This window comes from Pogoniulus pusillus, chromosome 17, assembly GCF_015220805.1.
Source record: "Pogoniulus pusillus isolate bPogPus1 chromosome 17, bPogPus1.pri, whole genome shotgun sequence".
NCBI lineage: Eukaryota > Metazoa > Chordata > Aves > Piciformes > Lybiidae > Pogoniulus > Pogoniulus pusillus.
In genome coordinates this window covers 9,751,617-9,771,857 of record NC_087280.1, presented here as the reverse complement: position 1 = coordinate 9,771,857, position 20,241 = coordinate 9,751,617, and the positions used below count along the sequence as shown (strand labels likewise).

The 20,241-nt window shown below is 37.3% G+C and overlaps 1 protein-coding gene across 1 annotated transcript in view; it reads left to right on the top strand.

Annotated features, from left to right (window-relative positions):
• UNC13C (unc-13 homolog C) overlaps positions 1 to 20,241 on the top strand; it is a 142,101-nt gene that overhangs the window by 85,708 nt on the left and 36,152 nt on the right. The window contains exons 16-17 of the mRNA XM_064157581.1: positions 2,394 to 2,527; positions 14,236 to 14,321. Of these exons, the coding sequence (XP_064013651.1) occupies positions 2,394 to 2,527; positions 14,236 to 14,321 (220 nt within the window). The remainder of the gene's footprint in view (positions 1 to 2,393; positions 2,528 to 14,235; positions 14,322 to 20,241) is intronic.

The following is a 20,241-nucleotide window of genomic DNA, read 5'->3' as shown; positions in this document are numbered from 1 at the left end:
AGGAATCTGATGCTTCTCTCAACTGACGAACTGGAAAATGCATTTTTTCCAGGAAACTGCAGACTAAGAATTCATAAATCTAAACTTTGGAGATAAAATCTGTCTGTAAATGCACATTTTAGTCAGATTAAAAAGTACAAAATTCTCAGTGAAGGTTAGTAAGTGGTTGTCATGGTCCACCCAGTGGACTTGTGATGGCTTGTCTGCTGTGATGTCTAAGTGTGAAAACTAAGGTGACCATGCCAAAAGGGCTTGCTTCAATCAACAGTATTTGCCCACAAAACCAGCACACAATAGGTAGGAAAGGATGAGAGAGGAAAGGAGAAAAATAACATAAAGTGAAAAGAGAAAGATGCTTTTAACTACCACCAATATGTGGGTCCAAACACATCTGCTTGGTCCCAGGTCCAGTCCTGCTGGTCCTTCAGATATTTTCTCGATCCTGGTGGGGAAAGCTTACAAAGTCTTGTTGTTAGGGAGACCTTTTTATACTCATTCACACAGCTGTCCACACCTCTCTCCATCCCTTATGAGTGAGGCTTCCACACATGCCAAAAGAGGAGTGTCCAAGTTATGGTTTATACCCAGGAAGGAGTGTCCAGGGTATGATGTGCCTTGGGGATGGGTAGCTTTCAGCCAGGAGGTGTGTTTTCGTATTATAGCTACATTATAATGACCAAAGTTCGCCTAAGGCTCACGATTTCCTTGTCAACACCAAGTCATCAATCCTTTTTTGACAGCATTTATGATTTTTGCTCCAGCAAAATGAGCTGAGACAGTGGAACGATCCATTATCCTGACTCTCACTATGGCAACAGAAGTGGTTTGGTTCATCCAGTACCTAGCAGACCTGTTCTGTGGAGCATGCACCTGTGTATCCATGGAGACCACATTCCATTGTACGGGCTCAGTAACTTAATCAGTAACTTATTACTGAAACAGGCTGCTACCTCAAAATGTTAGCAAGAATATTAGTCCAAGTCTTGAAGGGATTCTGATTTCTGATGACAACATTGAGACAGATAATATTCTTTGGGCCAATTCTTACTCCACCCCATAGCTCAGTGTTGTCTTCAGAATCTCATGATGGTAGCATGATCCTCCTCTGAGAGAGAAAGAAAGGGAGAGAGAAAGTGAGAAAAAATAGAGAGGGAGAAGTAGAAAAGTAGTAGAAAATGAAAAAAAGTAATGAAAATATTATTTTGTCAAAACATTTGCATTAAAAAGGAATCAACGGGTTTTAAACATACACCCCTAAAATTTTTCCCATCTTACATCATTTCCCAACTCAATCAGTCTTGGTGTCAATAAATTTAGGGATGTCTACATTAGATGGGGCATTGAGCAAATGATATGTGTTAAGTACAGATGCTAAATGTGTTAACCAATTTATTGTTAACCAATTTATTATTCCCCAATTTACGACATACAGTATGGCTGACAAAACAAAACTGATCAAAACCAGTATCAAGAGAGTGACAATGGGGTGACACAACTTGTTCAGGATGCCTGTAGCAGTAGGCAACTGTCTGAAAAGTGTGTTCTATGTTCTGCATCTTTTTCTACCCTTTTCAAGACACCATGTCTTTCTTGTACATTGTAACGAACAGTTATCAAGGTTCTCTCTCTGTTTTCCCTGCCCTTTTCCAAAATCTTGATCAAAGCCCCATGGTTTGCCAGGAGTGCATAGAGTGAGTCTTTCTTGTGGTAATGGAGGGTATTGATCACTACCCTCTTTGGCCATTCTTATTATGAGGGGATGGAACCTGCTTTGGGAAGGGTAAACTTAGTTACACAAACACCCAGCTTCTGCTGTGTTGCACTTTCTGGTGTTTCTGTTTGCTCCTCTTAAATTCTGTTTATGGTTCTTCCGATATAAGTCCTTGGAAATCTCTGTGCAGAATAAACCAAGCAATAGCCTTTGTTATTTTTGCTATTAAAATGTAAAGGGAAATTTAACTGCTTCTCCATTTAGAGCAAAGAGCATCGCAGCTATCAGGCTTATGAACTTCGGCGTAAAACCCAAAACAAAAAAATGTTCCTTATCATTGATTGTTTCATTATTTATATACTACATACAAAAGTTCTGCACCAGCAGATAAGTGTACCTGCTCTTAGTATCAGCACGACAGAGAATTTAAGAACATAATTAAATTGTGGACATGCACTAAAAATCGAGTCTCTATCTTATCTTGCTGACAAAGTTTTTGCACGATGTATGGGTTTTGATCTATGTCTGCAGCCAGGTGCAGTCTGTCATGCAACCTACTCTAAATTAGACAGATAGTCTTTGTCCAAAATATCTTAATATACTGCTTTTCTCTGTAGGGAGAAATATCATATTTCCTCTAATTTATCTTATATATAAACTATATTAAATCTTGTTTAAACAGGGTAAGAAACAAGAAGTTCCTAAAGAAGAACAGGGACCAACAACAAAAAATTTGGATTTCTGGGCGCAGCTTATCACTTTGATGGTCACCATCATAGATGAAGATAAAACAGCATACACACCTGTCTTGAACCAGTAAGTAATTACTTTCCCCATTAAATAAATGAGAATTGTGGATTTATTATCAGGACAGGAAATGCACCTGAATTAGCATCTGTATTTTAATATAATCTAGCTACTGATATGTAAACATACAAAATCTAACATCGACATAGTGTGATAAAGATTTAGTGCTCTGACCACGGAAAGACAACATTTTGTTTTAGGAACACTAAAGACATACAGTATATGAACGATCCCAAAAGATTCAGCAGCAAAATATTAATGCAAGAGAACTAAATGGATAGAAGGGAAAGCTCAGTGAAACAGTGTGATGGTATTAATGTTATGATAGTACCCAGGCACGTGAGGTGTTCAAATCATGTTGGTACTTCTTAGGCATTATAATAGAGTTTTAGAGATGTACTAGTAAAAGAATAATGAACCTCACAAAAATACTTTCTCCAAGTTTATGACTAGCTAGAGACAAATCCTAGCCAGGCTGACATGAAAATTTATAAAATAGAGAGCAATATTCTGGAATTACCAGAGATGCAAGACAAGCTTTCAGAATTTAAGAGGTAACAGATGAAGGGGTCAAGACAATTCAAATAACTTACGGTGGTTCAGTAACTTATATTTGATACACTAGGAGAAAAAAGAGATTCAAGCAATAAATAGAAAGAGGAGATGGAGTGCTAGGTTTGGAAAATGAAATAGACTGAAGGAGAACAAAGGAATGTGCTTCACAGAATCACTCAGATTGGTGAAGACCCCTGAGATCAAGTCCAACCATTAACTCTAATCTACAAAGTTCACCCCTAAACTATGTCTCTAAACCCCACATGTAAATGATGCTTAAACACATGAGAGCCTAAGGAAAAGTTTGAGCTCCTTGAAGAGAGATTGCAGAAAATTTTGGCATAATCTAGGTGTGATGTTAAAAATGTAAACTCTTATCTGTATTATGGCTAAACAATTAATAGATATGGCTTTTAATTGAATGGTCTGCAGGGGAACAAGTCTCTTTCAGCCAGAATAGAATAGATAGTGAAAGGCACTCTCTACGTGGAGATGCGCTGGTCTATTGATGAAAGTTGCCATGTGTTTTATGGAGCCACATTATAATTACCAAAGAAACCTCCTGGTGATAACCAGCATTTGGAAGAGATTTCATTGCTTCCTTTAAATGAAAGAAGGGTTTGTTGACTCATTTCCTTCACTGGCCTTATTAAGGAACAAGTTATTAACCTATAGACAAAAGGAAACTCTCTTCCTGTTTAGTCCATTTATACAACTTAGCATGAAATTCTTCTGCTAAGAAAAGCTCAATTTTTTTGTCTGACAAGCTGTGTTTTAAATTTTCATTGAAAAGAGTAATTGGGGGCTAATTATCCTAAGAGTTGTTCTAGCTGTATTATGCAAACATGAGGGAGTAAGGAAGGGGATAAAGAGCAAAGTTCTTCTAAAGCAATTAGGAGGATCCCTAATGTACAGCTAAGTGATTGTATAAGAAAATCAGAAATGGATGGATTTGGGACAGATTAAAGGAGGGAGTTTGTGTGTGACCTCTCTCATTTCCACTGTTTTTTTGGAAGTGGAAGGGTGAATGTAGGGGGAAAATGTGCTTCCAGATTAGGAGCTGTGGGTGGAAAATTTTGAAAAAAACATTCAGAATTTATTCAGATATTTTATTTTTAAAAGAAAAGCTTTTTCCAACACAAAAATAGTATGTAAAAGCTTTTGAGAAAAATGACAAACCACCTCTTTCTACTTGTGTACCTCAGAAAATGGGTGAAAGGACAATACAAGATGAATGCATAAGAATATTGCAAACTGTAACTCCTTATCAGAAATATATATGGCCATATAGTGTCTCAGTGGAATATTTAGGCCTACATCCACTTGAATCCTGTTGTTAAAATTAGGTTACTAATTTACTAGATCCCCATGAGAGCTCCAGGCATTCTGAAAGGAGTTTGCACAATGGCATAATATTGCTCACAGTTCTTTTGCTCAACAACCAGTTTTGGAAACATTATTTTTAGATCTACCTTGAAGGAAAACAAAACAAAACAAAACAAAACAAAACAAAACAAACAAAAAAAAAAAAAAACCCACAAACCAAACCCAAGATGCTGTGATAGAGCAGGTTGAACTTAATCAGAATATGAATCCAGATGAAACATGACATGTTTGCTTTAGCAACGATTGCAGCAACTGAAAGACCGTACCAGGCCGTTCAGTGTGAGTTGTATTGGCAACTTGTACATCTTACATGGTATAGGGAATGTATCAGTTTGAGGAAAAAACATGAAGTCTGATATTAAAGTTGTAAAACTCTCATTTTACTACTTAAAGTGTGATTGGAACCCGATTCACAAGCAAATCTTCAATTACAATATGCTTGTGTAGTTGAAAGTCAAAACCTAAACTTTGTGCCTCTGCACACCTTTAGTTAAAAGCTTTCCCTTTAATTTTATAGCACATAGAATAGTCACATATCTTGTGATGCAAACTCAAGAAACAAGACATCTCTGGTGGGGCTTTCCCATTTTTTATTTACTGATGCTTACATCTTTGCAATGTAAGTGTCTGCTTTCTTTTTGCTGTGAACACTGTGTGTGTTTCGTACTCAGTGCTTAAGTGCTTCTTTAGTACTATTTGATGAGTTGCTTTAGGGACTTGTGCAGATAATATTGAAATATGGGGATTAGCTAGCCCTTGAACTTTTGTCTCCATCTAATAGATAAAAAACACACTTTGAGAGAAAAATAAAAATCATGGTTACCATTCAATAACAAATACTATTAATGTTGTCTGAGATTACCGGGATTGGGTGGCCACAAAACTGTCAGAATCACTGAATAAGCAAGAAGTGATAACATTTATTATATGGGTAAAAAAAAGCATAAATGGTGTTTCAGAACTACTGATTGGATACTTAGAGAAAATAGTCCAGTATGAAATACTACTGCAAAATCTGGTAGTATTTGCAGTGAGAAAGAAGAACTCAGAGCAGTGTCCACACTATCTTCCTGGAGAAGATGTAGTGAATAACCAGCTCAAAAACAGTATTATGGTAAAAAGCAGAGCCTACAAGAGACAGGGAGAAAACTCATATGATTAGCAAAGTTAGATTTGGGAAGTCAGAAGACATTACCTTAACAGGTACAATGTTAATGGAGATTAAACATTACAGAAGAATGTAAGAGAGCAAAGAAAAATTAAATACAATGGGACAGAGATCTCTTTGCAGTAAATGTGGTATTTAGTTATAGTATGATCTAGGCCATCACAAATTAAAGGAGAATAACAGAGGATGAGGAGCAGCAAACAAAATTGAGTGTTTGGAAATGGAAATTATGAGAGCTGTTGTAAAAGCAAGCTTCCAAAATATATGACTCACACCTTCCCCATTCCAGAATGTGGAAAGAACTGGCATGTGAAATCTGCATGGAGCAGATTTCCTCTTGCTTCATGAGCTAAGATGTTTAATAAGTCTGTGATGTCAAGGATAGTAGAAGAGAGAGCACAACTGTAAGGTGTGAGTCAGTGAGTTACAAAATATACATCAGTAGGGGGAAAAAACAACAAACAAAAACATGGAAGTGGAAAAAAATGTCAGGGACCTCTTAAATTGAACTATGTCAGACTAACTAGAATTTTTCTTTTCTATTGGGAAGTCTCTCTGATGTGGTTTGTGTCTTGATTCAGTGACATTCCCTGTTATCAATTCCACCTCATTCTTTAGAAGCCTATGAGCATCACCCTATTTCATTGAACTTATGAACATTATCCTGTTTTACAAAGCAACAGGCTGTTGTCTCACAAGACCTGTTCTCATTTTCTCATGTAGCAATGTACTGAACAGACCAGAGTAGTTATATAGACTGTATAAGGTATCTGTTTTCTCTGATATCTTTTCTTCAGGAAAAGGAATATCACTTTGGTTAAAGATTAAAATCTTAGGAAAGGTGGAGTGTAGAGCACCAAAGCTGAGAATGGTTTAAATTTATCTTTTCCAGTATGATTTTTCAAAGCAAATAGAACTTCTGTCCTTAGACCTATAGAGGACCATGCACAGCACTCCATGCATAGTGCAGTCCGACTTGTTGCTACATGCACAACACAAAACCAAGTATATTCCTACAACAGGATCAAACCATCATTAGCAGCTGAACAAAACTGGGAATATAAGCAGTCCTGAGAATGTATGTCTGAAATTCAGGGACTTCAATCTTAAAAGATAGCAGGCTGCAGATTTAACAGCACAGGTTAATAAAAAATGCACTTTCGATTGTCATGACAGATTTTTTTGTTGTTGTTTAGAATTGAACAAGACAGGCAGTACTGTCTAGGATAAATACATTTGGGGTATATTTGTGTTTGCATCACACACTGATTCTTCTCATTTTCTTTCAACTGAAGTTCAATTTCATTCCATTGATAAGTGATTTTATATATAGCACTTTGTTGGAGCTAGCCACAGTAAACAGTTTTTTGGAGGGTTGGTTTTGTTGTTTGGTTTTTTTGGTTTTTTTTTTTTTTTTTTTTTTTTTTTTTTTTTGCTTAATTAAACTTAATAGAGGGAAAACATTTGTTGTCTACCTTCAGTCTTACATTTTTTTAAATACTTGGGAATTATCAAGTGCAAGCAACCTAAGAGTTAATTTGTTTTCTATAGAAATAAAGCCTATTCTGTTTGTTACATTCCAGCAAACAGTACTGTATGGTTGACAAATGAGTTGAGGGTTAGAGACTGTTACACAAATGATGACTGATTTTCATGGCAATGTTTTTGATAAACTGAGATTTTATAGTATTGCTCTAAGAATGACAGAGCAAATGGGATATTTATGGCTTATGAGACAGCAATAATTGCAGCAAGAGGAACCAAAATTACTAATAGAGTGCTCTCCTGGTCATCCTTTTATTTCGCTTGCACGTGTGAAAATAGGTGGCTTTTATGAAGGTTAGGAAATGTAATCTCTAGAGGTTTACATGGGTAATTCATCTGGTGTTTTGCTGCTTAGAGACAAAATTCAGAAGTAGTTTGCAAAACTATTTTTACCTAGCAATAAGGTGATAAAATACAAACAATACAAAATTCCTAGCTTGCACAGATGTTGTAGAATTGGACCTTTGTTTATCTGTTCCCTTTAATAAGTCAGCTGCTGCTGTTACCATTTGGCTTGTGGAATATTTCATACGCTACTGTTGGGTGTTAAGCTCTGTTAGTGACTCATATATAGCATCACTACAACAATAACTATGATGGTTGCATAATACCTATAATTATGATAGCTGTATAGTACCCATGACTCTCTGGTTGTTGCTGGTATGGACACTAGCATGAGCTTTGGAAAGAAAGTTCAGAGACCACTTGGAATTCAGTATACACATAACCAGTGTACACTAATTTATACAGATGGTGGGAACATAGTCTATTAAATGCTTAGGCGCAGGGAACAGAGAGAAGATTATCTCCACAACAAAAAAAATGCAGATCCTTATGTGGATGCACACTCAAGAAAGGAACTCAAATTTTCCAGTGCATATACACAGGAAAAGTTAGGGAGATTACAACCAGCGATGTTACTATAAATTGTGAAATGGACATAGTATCCTTTTTAGCCCTTCCTTTAGATAAGCTACAAATCATCCAGCAAGTATCTGAGTTCAGAAGCATGCTGTGAAAATTGCCTGTATTGTCCAGTAACTCCTAGCTTCTAGTGGCTAATGCACTAGAAGCATTCCTGAGTCTTTCCTAGAAGAATAAAGACAGGAAAAAAAATCCTGCAGAAATTAACTGACTTGTCACTGTAACATGTTGCCTCATAACAATCAAATCACTGCAAATTCACACTAATATTAATTGAAAAAATGCAGCTATTTCCTGCTATTTATAATTACTTTATAGATGGCTATTTATAATTACTTTATAGATGTTGATGGATGTTTGACTTGAGATTTCGAATACAGTCTAAGTCAACCTGCCTTCATCACACCTATGCTGGAATCAGTAATGCAGCTTCTCTAAATGAGATCTGCAAAGTCATTATCTGTGTTACACAGTCTAGAAGATGCAGATCATGATTCCTAATGTGATTTACTATCACTGGATTGCATTTTAAGTCCTAACAGTAATGTAGCTGAAAGGGCAAAATAGCTTGCATTATCAGCAGCACTGTTAATGGACTTTAGTTCCGTGCTCATCAACACAAGGTCTGAGATGTGGGTCAGAAATATCTTACCCATTGTCTGCTTGAAAGGTGCCACCTCTGCTACAATTAGTGAAGCTGAATCAGCTTCTCTGTCAGGTATTTTGAGTTTTAACTGAATAACAACTTCAGACACATTTGGGAGAAGTGTGGAAGGAAGCTTCTGTATCTGATGTGCTACATTTAACAAAGTACATAAAAAATTTGCCTATTTGAAGTTCTACAAGGCTTTACCTTATTTGCTTGAGATCTATTTTAGTATGCCCACACTTGCATAAGAACTCCGTCAAATGGAAATGAAGTAGATAATTGAGGCTTTTGTAGATTAATTGACATGTTTTAAAATGCTTCTTTCAAGGAATTTCTCTTGGGTTTTTGCTTAAAATACCTAAGCGACTGGCTTATTTGAATTAAAAATTAAGAGGTCATTTGGATTTCGGCGGGGGGTTATCTATAGAAATCTCAAAGGTTCTTCTTTTCTTAATAATTCCAGGAATCTTTTTAATTGCCTCTTTTGAGGCTTTGATAAAAGGGGTCTCATGAGGCATGAAATTTGTTACTAAAACAAATTTCATGCAATGGAGGAATGTTAATCAAAACACAGTAGTACATAAACTTTAGCTACCATTTTAAGGAGGTTAAGAGGAGACTAAATCCTGCCAATCCTCCTGAATAGAGCTGCTAATGCAATAAGTTGTGTTTTGCTTACTAACATAATCAGGCTGCATTAAAAAGACCATAGCCCACAAGCTGAAGGAGATGATTCCTTCCTTCTAGTCAGAACCTGTGACACTGCATTTGGATTTTTTTTTTCCAGTTTTGATTCCCCAGTAGAAGACAACCATTGTCAGCAGCTTCTGTAACCAGAAGCTGAGGAAGCAGTTTGTACAGCTAAGGGCAGTGCTGATTGCATTCTTCAACTTCCTAATGAGATGTTATAAGGAAGAGGCACAGCCAAACCACTTCCAGAAGTGCACAGTAAAGGCATGAGGACAATTTTCAGGTAGGGAAATTCATATCAGTTCTACAGGAGCAAATTCATACTCCACAGTGAGAGGTGTCAAACACTGAAATATGTTGCCTGAAAAAGTGTCATTTTAGTACTCGATGTAGTCAGAATTCAGCTGTACAGGCCCTGAGCAACCTCACATCACTGAAGTTCTTTCTGCTTCAAGATGTCCATTCCAGCTTAAATTGTTCAAAAATGTTACCAAAAAAGCTGCATTAGCTCAAAACAAAATCCCATCTTCTGTCCATGTGGTCACTACTAGAGACAGAGTATCAGAGTCATCATTGCCATCCTGGCCAGCTAATGGTTGAAATAGTAGCCACAATAATAGAATTACAGAATCAGTCAGGGTTGGAAGGGACCACAAGGATCATCCCTGCCATGGGCAGGGACATCCTACCCTAGATCATGCTGGCCAGAGTCCCATCCAGTCGGGCCTTAAACATCTTCAGAGATGGGGCCTCAGCTCCCTCCCTGGGCAACCCATTCCAGGCTCTCACCACTCTCATGATGAAGAACTTCCTCCTCATGTCCAGTCTAAACCTACCCATCTCCAGCTTCGCTCCATTCCCCCTAGTCCTGTTGCTCCCTGGTAGCCTGAAAAGTCCCTCCCCAGCATTTTCATAGGCCCCCTTCAGATACTGGAAGGCCACAAGAAGGTCACCTTGGAGCCTTCTCTTCTCCAGACTCAACAGCCCCAACTCTTTCAGTCTGTCCTCATCATCACTGTGGCCCTTCTCTGGACATGCTCCAGCACATCTGTATCCTTCTTGTGATGGGGACTCCAGAACTGGATGCAGTACTCCAGGTGGGGTCTCAGCAGAGTGGAGTAGAGGGGGAGAATCACCTCCCTTGACCTGCTGGCCACACTTCTCCTGATGCAGCCCAGGATGCAGTTGGCCCTCCAGGCTCTGTGATGCTTGTTGACACAGGTCCTAGCTTTATTTCCTTTCCGATGACACTCATTGCAAGTCTTTCAAATGCATGATGTAGTTTGTCAGTCCTGTACACTTTGTACAGTATTCATTGACACAATAGCTAACTGAAATTACACATAAATGTTACTTAGATAAATATTCACATATATTATATATATATTTTTTTTATATGTCAATGGAAAAATATCTAGCCTCAGGGTTTCGATGTTAGCAAATGCCAAAACTGATTGAAAACTTCTAAATTATTAAAAATTAGATCTTGCATTCCAATTAAGAAAGAGCAACTAATGCAGGAATGCTATGTCAGTTACAGTTTGATAATCTCTGTCCAGTCTTCTGTAAATTAATAATAGTTAAAAAAATTAAAATCAAATTGGCTGTGCCATACAGCTTTAATGTCTCCATGTAATTCCATTTTCAACCATTATAGTTAGTATGTATATAAAAGGAATGTTAGCAATGGTAGATAAGTTATTTCTTCAATGTGTTTATAAATAGTAATTTTTTTAAGATGCAGCTTGTGGCTAATTGGTTTTGTGAGACAAGATGTACTGTCTCAAGTTGCAACATAGCAGTGAACAGGATAAAGAATGCAGAGCAGAGTAATAGAAAAAAAAAAAAGCTTATTCTCCTATGTCAATACAATTTGTATGAATGACAGATAAAAGAAAGCCAGGAATCAGATGTGAAATAGTTGCTTCTAATGTCCAAAAGCAATTGTCACAGTTTTTGTTGTGTGTGCCTGCCTGAGCTGGGTGAAGGCGCAGTAGCTAACATTCAACATTGTGAAGGCAGTGTTGAAAACTAGATTACTTTGTTTATTTTTTCTTAATTTCTTCAGTTATAAATCCAAGAAGTGAAAAAGCAGTGGTGGTGTTGTGTGGAGAAGGGGCTGGGATAGTGCTGAAGACAGATCTATACTTAGATCAAGATAAGCGAGTAGTTTTACTTCCTCAAATGGGATTAAATTGTCTGGAAGTCTAATTATTAATCTGTAGGAAACATGAACTAAAGTCTGTCTGAACCCTGGTAAACTACATAATGTCTTTCCACATGTTAGTGCTTGAACAAGTCCAAGGACTAACATGTGTCCAGAGAAGGGCAACAAAGCTGATGAGGGGCCTGGAGCACAGCCCTATGAGGAGAGGCTGAGGGAGCTGGGTTGTTTAGCCTGGAGAATAAGAGGCTCAGAGGTGACCTCATTGCTGTCTGCAAGTACCTGAAGGGAGGTTGTAGCCAGGTGGGGGTCAGTCTCTACTGCCAGGCAACCAGCAACAGAATGAGGGGACACAGTCTCAAGGGAGGTATAGGCTGGATGTTAGGAGGAAGTTCTTCACAGAAAGAATGATTGGCATTGGAATGGGCTGCCCAGGGAGGTGATGGAGTCACTGTCCCTGGAGGTGTTCAAGCAAAAAACTGGATGAGGCACTTAGTGCCATGGTCTAGTTGATTGAATAGGGCTGGATGCTAGATTGGACTGGATGATCTCAGAGGTCTCTTCCAACCTGGTCTATGCTATTGTGTTCTATGTGTGTTTTGTAGCTAAAATCCCAATATAATGAGATCTACAGGCATATTTGGTCCTAGTTCATTAGCGTGTTAAATTAATGTCACTGAGTGAAAATGCTGGTTAGGCTACCTGTCCACATGACATTACTAAGCTGCTTTGGACAAGTTAAAACTGTTATCTGAGCCTTTGATAAATTCAGCTACAGGTATCATGGCTGCCATAAAGCAAACTTATTCCATGTGAAAAGTACAAGTTTTATACTATAAGGAAGTAGGCTTTCTGTTGTATGACCATTTTTGTCACGGTAATCCCCTGCTAAGAGGTCACTGTATGGGATAACATGAAATAGGATGCATGGTAATTGGCAGTCAGTTCTTCAGGCCTGTGTACAGAAATTGCAAGTATCCATACCCCGGGCATTGGATGAGAGGATTTCATTCGTATGTCCAGTTGATGGTCATACACTAATTTTATATTTCTCAGGGGCACAGAAACCAACATCTCTGGGTGTGAACCTCAGGTACTTAACTGAAGCCAGGTAGCATTAATTGACAATACTGTGTGAAACTGCAATAATTTAAGAAACAGTGGTAAGATAGTTGCAGTTTGTGTGTGCATGTATTTCAACAAGTTAAAATGTATACACATATATACACTATTAATCAAAAAAGTTTGTTTTTATCAGACCCAGACCTGCATTGTGGCCAGCTTTGCATATGCTCAGGAGACTGTCAATGTTAAATCAATTTTTGAATGTTTCCTCAGAGCAACTTGTCAAAGTTCAAATCTCTTGCTAAGAGAATGCTCAGACTGGGCTGGAGGAAAAGAATTTAAGATGAAACACATTTGAACTTCTGAACAACGAGTCTTGTGTTAAGAGAATTAACACAAAGTCCGTATACTGAACAGCCACTAGCAGAAAGCAGGCATATCAGGGATCCAAACTAGCAATTGCTTCATAGGAAAGTGACAGTGCTAATGAGTTGTTTAAGTGCTTTCTTTACAAGTATGACTAGGGTCAAGTATGCCCCGGAAGGAATATATCACCTACATCATACTGCTACCATCTTGAAGCTGCACATCACTCTTAGGCTTTCTTGGGCAACAAGAACTTTTAAAATAATTACTGTTATTAATATCAGTCCCAGTCCTGCAGTAAGGACAGAGGGTTTTTTTTGGGGGGGTTGTTTGTTTGGGTTTTGTTCTGAGGAATTAAAAAAAGAAAATAACAATTTGATCAGACAAATAGCTCTCCTTTCAAACATAATGTGAAATAGTGTCAGTCACTAAAATGTCAGTCTTTGCTAGTAACTAAATGAGGGTGTAACTGAAAGATGGAAGCTTTTCTTTTACATAGAATAAGAAAGAGCTGGAATCTGTGAAAAAGTTGTTGAAAGGTACTTACCTGATGACAGCAAACATTATCTAAGAAGGACTGGTCTTCAATGACATGGAGACTAAAACTAAAATTTTTAATCAAAAGTATGTGTTTTCCTATGTTTTATATACTTTCCTGTTTTACTGGGCTCTGAGCAACCTGGTTGTTTTGAAGATGCCCCTCCTTACTGCAGAGGGATTGGACTAGATGGCTTTTAAGGGTCCCTTCCAACCCAAACCATTCAAGGTGAAAGTCTTCAAGCAGTGAGTTGGACTCAACTAGTATAGACCACTACAGTTTCACAGGCAGTTTTGCTGTTTTCCATTGTATCAAAGGAATTGAGGAAAACTCATAGCTGCTAAACCCCTAAGCCAACTGTTTCACATTTTAATAAGCCCTCTGATTTGTTTGAAGTTGGGAAGTTATATGTGAGATAAACAGACCTTTCGTGATTTAAATCGTGCTGTGAGAGAAGTTGTGCAATGTTCAACTAATTACTTAGGCCCTTGACATTAAGACTAAGGGAAGATCTGAAGATTGTATGGTTGATGTAATTGTACAAAACACAAAATACACTAAGTACATGTTAGGGAATTAATTTTTTTGGAATATATGCCTTTCTGGTGTGCAGCAGTAGACACAATTTCTAGCAGCAGTTGAATTGATGTAATGTGATTGGTTTCAGGTTCCCTCAAGAGCTGAACATGGGAAAAATCAGTGCTGAAATCATGTGGACTTTGTTTGCCCAGGACATGAAATATGCTCTGGAAGGTAATTAGAACAAACTATTGTTTACACTAGAGAGTTCACCAAGACTGATTTCTACTGCAGATGACACCTGCCATCAGATTTCTGTGGGTGGTAAGAGCTCTCTAGCATATTTGTTTAAAATGTTTTATAAGTTAATGAAAAAGAAGTGTGGTAAAGGAAGAAAATCATTGCACTGCAACTGTATTTTTATATATATATATATATTTTTTTTTTTTTTTAAAAGTTACCTGTTGAAGCAAGTTACAAGAACAGTAACTTGAAATTCTACTTCTTATAACCTAAATCTGACAAAATCATCAGTATCTTGCTGGAGAGCACTGTAATTGTTCTGTACTTTCTTCCTAACGGAAAATTTCAAACTTGCCTGTAAGAAACATTTACAGAATGAAGTTATAGGGAAAACACACACAAATAATTAAACCTTCTTGTGCTCAAAAGGCAGATTGTATTCACTCTAGTTCTAACAGAACCAAATGTAGTTTACTTTTATTCTTTAAGATACCGTTGTAGTAAACCATAGACAAATATACCTTTTCTACCTCTGTAGCAGATAACCTTGACTAATGGTTACTCATTAATGTCTGTTTGCAGAAAACCAAGTCAAAATACCTGTACTAAATGGTTTTTTTTAAACACTGAAGAGAAGTATTTAGGGAAATAGTCTTAATTGATGATATAAATATTACTGGATTTCAACAACAATATAATTCAACAGGCATAAAGGATTTAAAAGAAAGCAAATAATATTTCAGGATTAATTTCTATTATTTGCTGTGGAATCTCTAATTCAAAAATATCAGTGTGATTGATGATTCTGTAGATTCTCCTGATGATAGAGAAAGAGAGGAAATATGTGAGACTAGAATAGCTATCAATGGAATAATTATTTTGTTCACTGTGGAATTACTTCATTAATTGTATTTTTTGGATGTGGAATTTGCACAGTAAGAAATGGACAGTAGAATAAAAAGATAGAAATGAGTTTCAGGGACAGTGATTATAATATACAAAATGACAAAAGCAGTAATGGGAAATGAAATCGAAGATGTGAATAGGAGAATAGATGTTCAAACTAATATTTGAAAGTAAAGTTTTGTAGTCACTTCAACGTGAATCAAACATACAGTTTTGAGAAAGCTAATGTCAGGTAGGAGATCATCCTTTGATTGTGATCAGTGAAGTGAAGTGAAAAGCTACCAAGAGCTTCCACAAGCTTTTCATGAGCAGCAAGAAGACCAAATGAAAGCCGCTCTGGATCAGAACTCGTTCTTGATTACACCAGGGAGAACATCCTTGTACCTGGAGAGGTTGTAAATCAGGAACAGGTATCAAAAGATGATGGTTCAGCAACTCACTGTTGTGATTGTGCTTAACAGATAGTTATCAGAGATTAATAAGACTTTCTAGTAGCCATTATATCGCCATGCTTTTGTAACTTGGAATGGATATTTACACTCTGCACACAGATGTCCTTGAGCACCCCAGTGCTTGTAATGTGTTAGCCACTGAACTATAAACTTTCTGTACTGCAACAAGATAATTCACAAAAGATAACTCACTCTATTTGCTAAGTAGAGCATACTGATCACTCAAAAGAAAGCTTCAGACCAAGCAGTGGTTTTGTTTCTTGGTTGTGGAAAATAGAACAGGAAGCTTTTGAGGAAGATGTAATTATATAATATATGAGGAGTGGATGACTGGGCTGGATCAAGACTTTAAAACAAATTATAATGTTAATATCCTAATTCTGCAGAGAGATAGAGGCCTCATTAGGAGCACTCAACTTTCTATGCCTGTTCCAAATGATCTCATCTCCGTGTTGCTGTGGATTCTGTCTCTTCTTTGAAGACAGTAAATGCCATTTCTGTCATTAGGAATTCTAAAGAACTCCTAGAATCAGTAGTGAAATAGTTCCTGTGTATAAGCAATAATTAAAGGGGCCTCAATGAATTTAGGCACAAATGCTGATCAGCACACTGTTTCTCTCTGCAGCTTTACTGGCTTTTAAATCATTAACTCTTTCCATGGATATTCTACAGTCTGAGTTTGATTCTCCAGTTGTTAATGGCATTAAAATGTTTTGCTTTGAATTTTACAAGATAAGGAGCAGGCCCTTAAATACAGTCACAGTCAATCTTCATGGTTTCAATGGGGATCATTAGAATGCATTGAATTTTGCTATGCCAGTGTGACCATTCAAGTTATTAACACAGGCTGCCATCTGCTCATATGTAGTCTCCAGAGCTGTGGTTGGAACCTTTGCCTAATCCAGTTTAGTATTGATGTGAAACAGTGGGTTTGTAGTATAAGTTGATTGCTTTCTACGTCTGGTAAAAAAGCAATTAAATAATCCAACATTGTATGCAAAAGGATTGCTGATGTCACAAACAGGATTAAATTAGCTCATCTGAGATCCTGTTTCTGTTCTTTCCATATATATACAGCCATTCCTATCAGTTATGTCATAACTCCTTTCTCTAACAGAAGACCCATACTGGTCCATCCAGTTTACATTAGGTTACATTGTCCTTTTTTGACTGAGAGGTTGATAATGGCTGTCAGGCTACGTCCTCTCACTGTACAACCGAACAGCTCCTGTGCCTGCTCAGCAGATGTATGGAGCTGCAGCTGCTGCGGGGAACAATCACTGCTCTTCAGCCCTGCTGCCTACCTACTTGGCAATATGAGCCAATGGCCCCTGTGAGCCAGGCGTCAGCAGCTGTTACCTTATCTGCCATAATTCTTGCCCAGGACAGTCAGGCTAGGAGGCTGCTTCTGTGACATGGAGAAGATAGAGTGAACAGCAACTTCCATAGCAGTGGCCTTTTCTAGAGAAGAGTGTGTGTAGTGGTGCCATGTCACTGTGAATACCAAGACAGTGTATTTGCATGTGACATGCTCTTTAGGCAAGGGGAGAGAGGCAATTCAAGTCTCCACAGCTGCCAAGATCAGACCTGCACTGTGCCAGGCTGACATGTCTTGCAGCCAAAACGACCAAGATGTGGTATTGAGTTCCAGATGCCTTCCATTTTAAATCAATAACAATTTTTAGCCTTTTCATGTGTCAGAAGTTTTGTGCAAATTTAACAAAGTAAGTCCGTAGCAGTTGTAATTTTTTTCTGATCTGAGGACCTTGGGATTATTTTCATGTATAGATTTATCAAAGAGAAAAGATCATATTTCTCTCTAAGAACTGACTTCATTAGATTTAGCCTTTTCTCTTTTTTTTTTTTTGTCTGTGTAGGTTATTCATGTACCAACAGTGATTCCCATGATAGACTAAATGTTGTTGCCTGGCATTTAATTTACACAAGTCTATCTGCTTATAGGTTGTGAATATATTTGTACAGTCTGTCTCATCCTCAAATTAACCTGTATTTATGGTACAAACAAATGAGAAAAGAGCATTTCACAAGCAGTACAAGTGATTTGTTACTAACTTTATGTGGTAAGAAATATTTTCCTTTCCAAGTATGAAGATGAGAAGGTCAAAAGATGCTGAGAGAGTAACGAGCTGAAATTAGACATGCAACTACAAAAGCATCTTTTTTATTCTATGTCCTCAAAAACGTCTTCTTCAGTTCTTTCACAGCTTTAATTTTGCAATAGGTTAGATCAAACATCCAAAGCTATCCAATGTGTTAGAGAATATTCTAATTGTTGTTATTATGATAATCTAATTCTGGTAGTGGCCAGAAGTCAAGACCACTATGAGACCAGAAATGAGTTAGCTGCCTGTGTAAAAGTAGCAATAAATAGTCTAAATTCTGAAGCTAAGATTCTGGAGTGTCAGGCCCTATAAAAATTGTAGAACAAGAAAGCCTTTAACCATTTCATGGTTTTAATGTAGGTTTGCTTATTAACTGTGCTGTTGTCCTCAATGCGTAAGCAGATATCATCTTCCTGTTTCTTTGACAGATTCCTCTTTCATGACAGAAACTGATAGTGATTTGAAATAGAAGAGGCAGCTCAGTGAGTTGATCCTCAGCAGAGAGACAGCATAGGGGAAAAAAAAAAGGCTAATGCTGCCCAGAAAAAGGTCATGCCATTTAGTGGCAAATTTCAAGTCTATTTTCACTCCAACTTCACAATTTATAAAGTTCCCCTTAAGTCAGAATATAGCTGTGGCTTAGAGAGAGGCTATGAAGCAGATCTGGGGAGGTAGGGATAAGGTTGTGGAAGGGAGAAGGGGCAGCATTCGCCAGAGTACAGGGTGTCGTCAGTATGAAAACATGAAACCTTTTCCCTTTAGTTAATCTCATTATGTATTCACACATTTCAACAACTGTATGCAATGCTCACTTTTCCAGTTCTTGTATGATCCTCCTCATACAGCAAACAGCTGTTCTTTCAGCCTCTGTTTCCTTAAACTCCAAGCTCAGTCTTATCATTTTAGGACTTTTCCACATGTAGATGTTCATTAGTGTCTTTTTTTCTCTTATAGATACAGAGGTGAATTTCCTCTTACAGGCAAGTGCATTAGTTCTAAACTAAACATTCCACTCCCAGGAGAATAGGATAAATCCATTAAAACTGCTTTTTTCCACATTATCCTTTTGTAAGCCTTAAGTGAAATTTGCTGGGTAACAATTAGAGAACAGCTCTGTGGTTTAGCCTTTGCTTCTGCTTTACAGGCAGAGCCAGATTCAGCACAGGTAATTATTAAAATGCAGTCTCACATTTATCTTGTCTGATTCATCCTGGTTTGTACTTCATTCTACTAATTGCTCACAAAGTGCCACCTTGCCTATTTGCTAATGTTTTGTGCTCACTTTGCACTCTTGTGACAAAGTGCAGGGAATCAAGTCTAAATGTTTCCTTCATGGAAAGATATATTTCTAGAACATGAAAGTAACATCATAAAAATACACTGAAGATGCAAAGCTGAGTATTTAGCAGGTAAGGCTCAATACAATTAAGGCTGCCTTTATTATCTTTATTCTCTTTTGCCTCCCAGATTCAAGCATTATAACATAGCATTTAGTTACATGATAACTTTTCCCAAAAGACAGTGGTTTCCAAAAAACATATCTATTCTGTTTTCATTTTGCCAGTTTCATACATCTTAGAAGCCATGAAGCCTGAACAACATAAATTGGATTCCTATACCAGCATTATTTTTTGGTTTTTATTACTTTCTGATTATGCAATTACTTTGAATAAATGTTGAAACTTCAGTACAAGGTATATGGAACTTTCATCATACTCTTCAGAATGAAGGGTTTAATCATCACCTTGGCTCTTAGGCACGATGGGCCATGTCTGTTTCTCCATTTATGGGTTGCTTTTCATTAGGCTTTGAAGCAAGAAGATTGGTGAGTTGACTGGTACAAATCATTTGGAATTATGCCCCCAGACTTGAAAACAGCATCTGAGTTTTCTTGTTGGTTTTGCATTTAATCCAGACACAATTCCCACATGCTTAGTTTCCATTTTAGTAAACTGCAGTGCAGTAGCATGCATGCAGCAGGCAAACCAAGTGGTGGTGAAACAGTTGGGTTCCTATATATAAATATTATTCGTAGTAGTAGTTAATCTCTGAAACATTATCTTCAAAGTGGGGAAATTGGACAAATGTTTTTGTCAGATACTCATATACATATTCATGTGTATCTAGCCAATTTGGTTTTTACAAACAAGTTTCCTTCTTGCTATTCTTTTTCATAAGGGTTAAAATTATTCTTTAGAAGACCTCATTAGGATCCTTCAAGCAGCTTAATTGTATGTTGTTACTTAAAAAGAAGCAGCTAGGAAACTGTGCTTAAAAAAATAATTTGCTCTTAGATTTTGTACCCAAATAAGGGAAAATGAGAGTTGAACAAAAGATTATATTGATTACCTCAATATTTTAAATGTTTATCTTGTAGGAAGGTTTTTAGATTGCTCTTTTTTTTCTTTTGTAGCAATTAATACATATCAA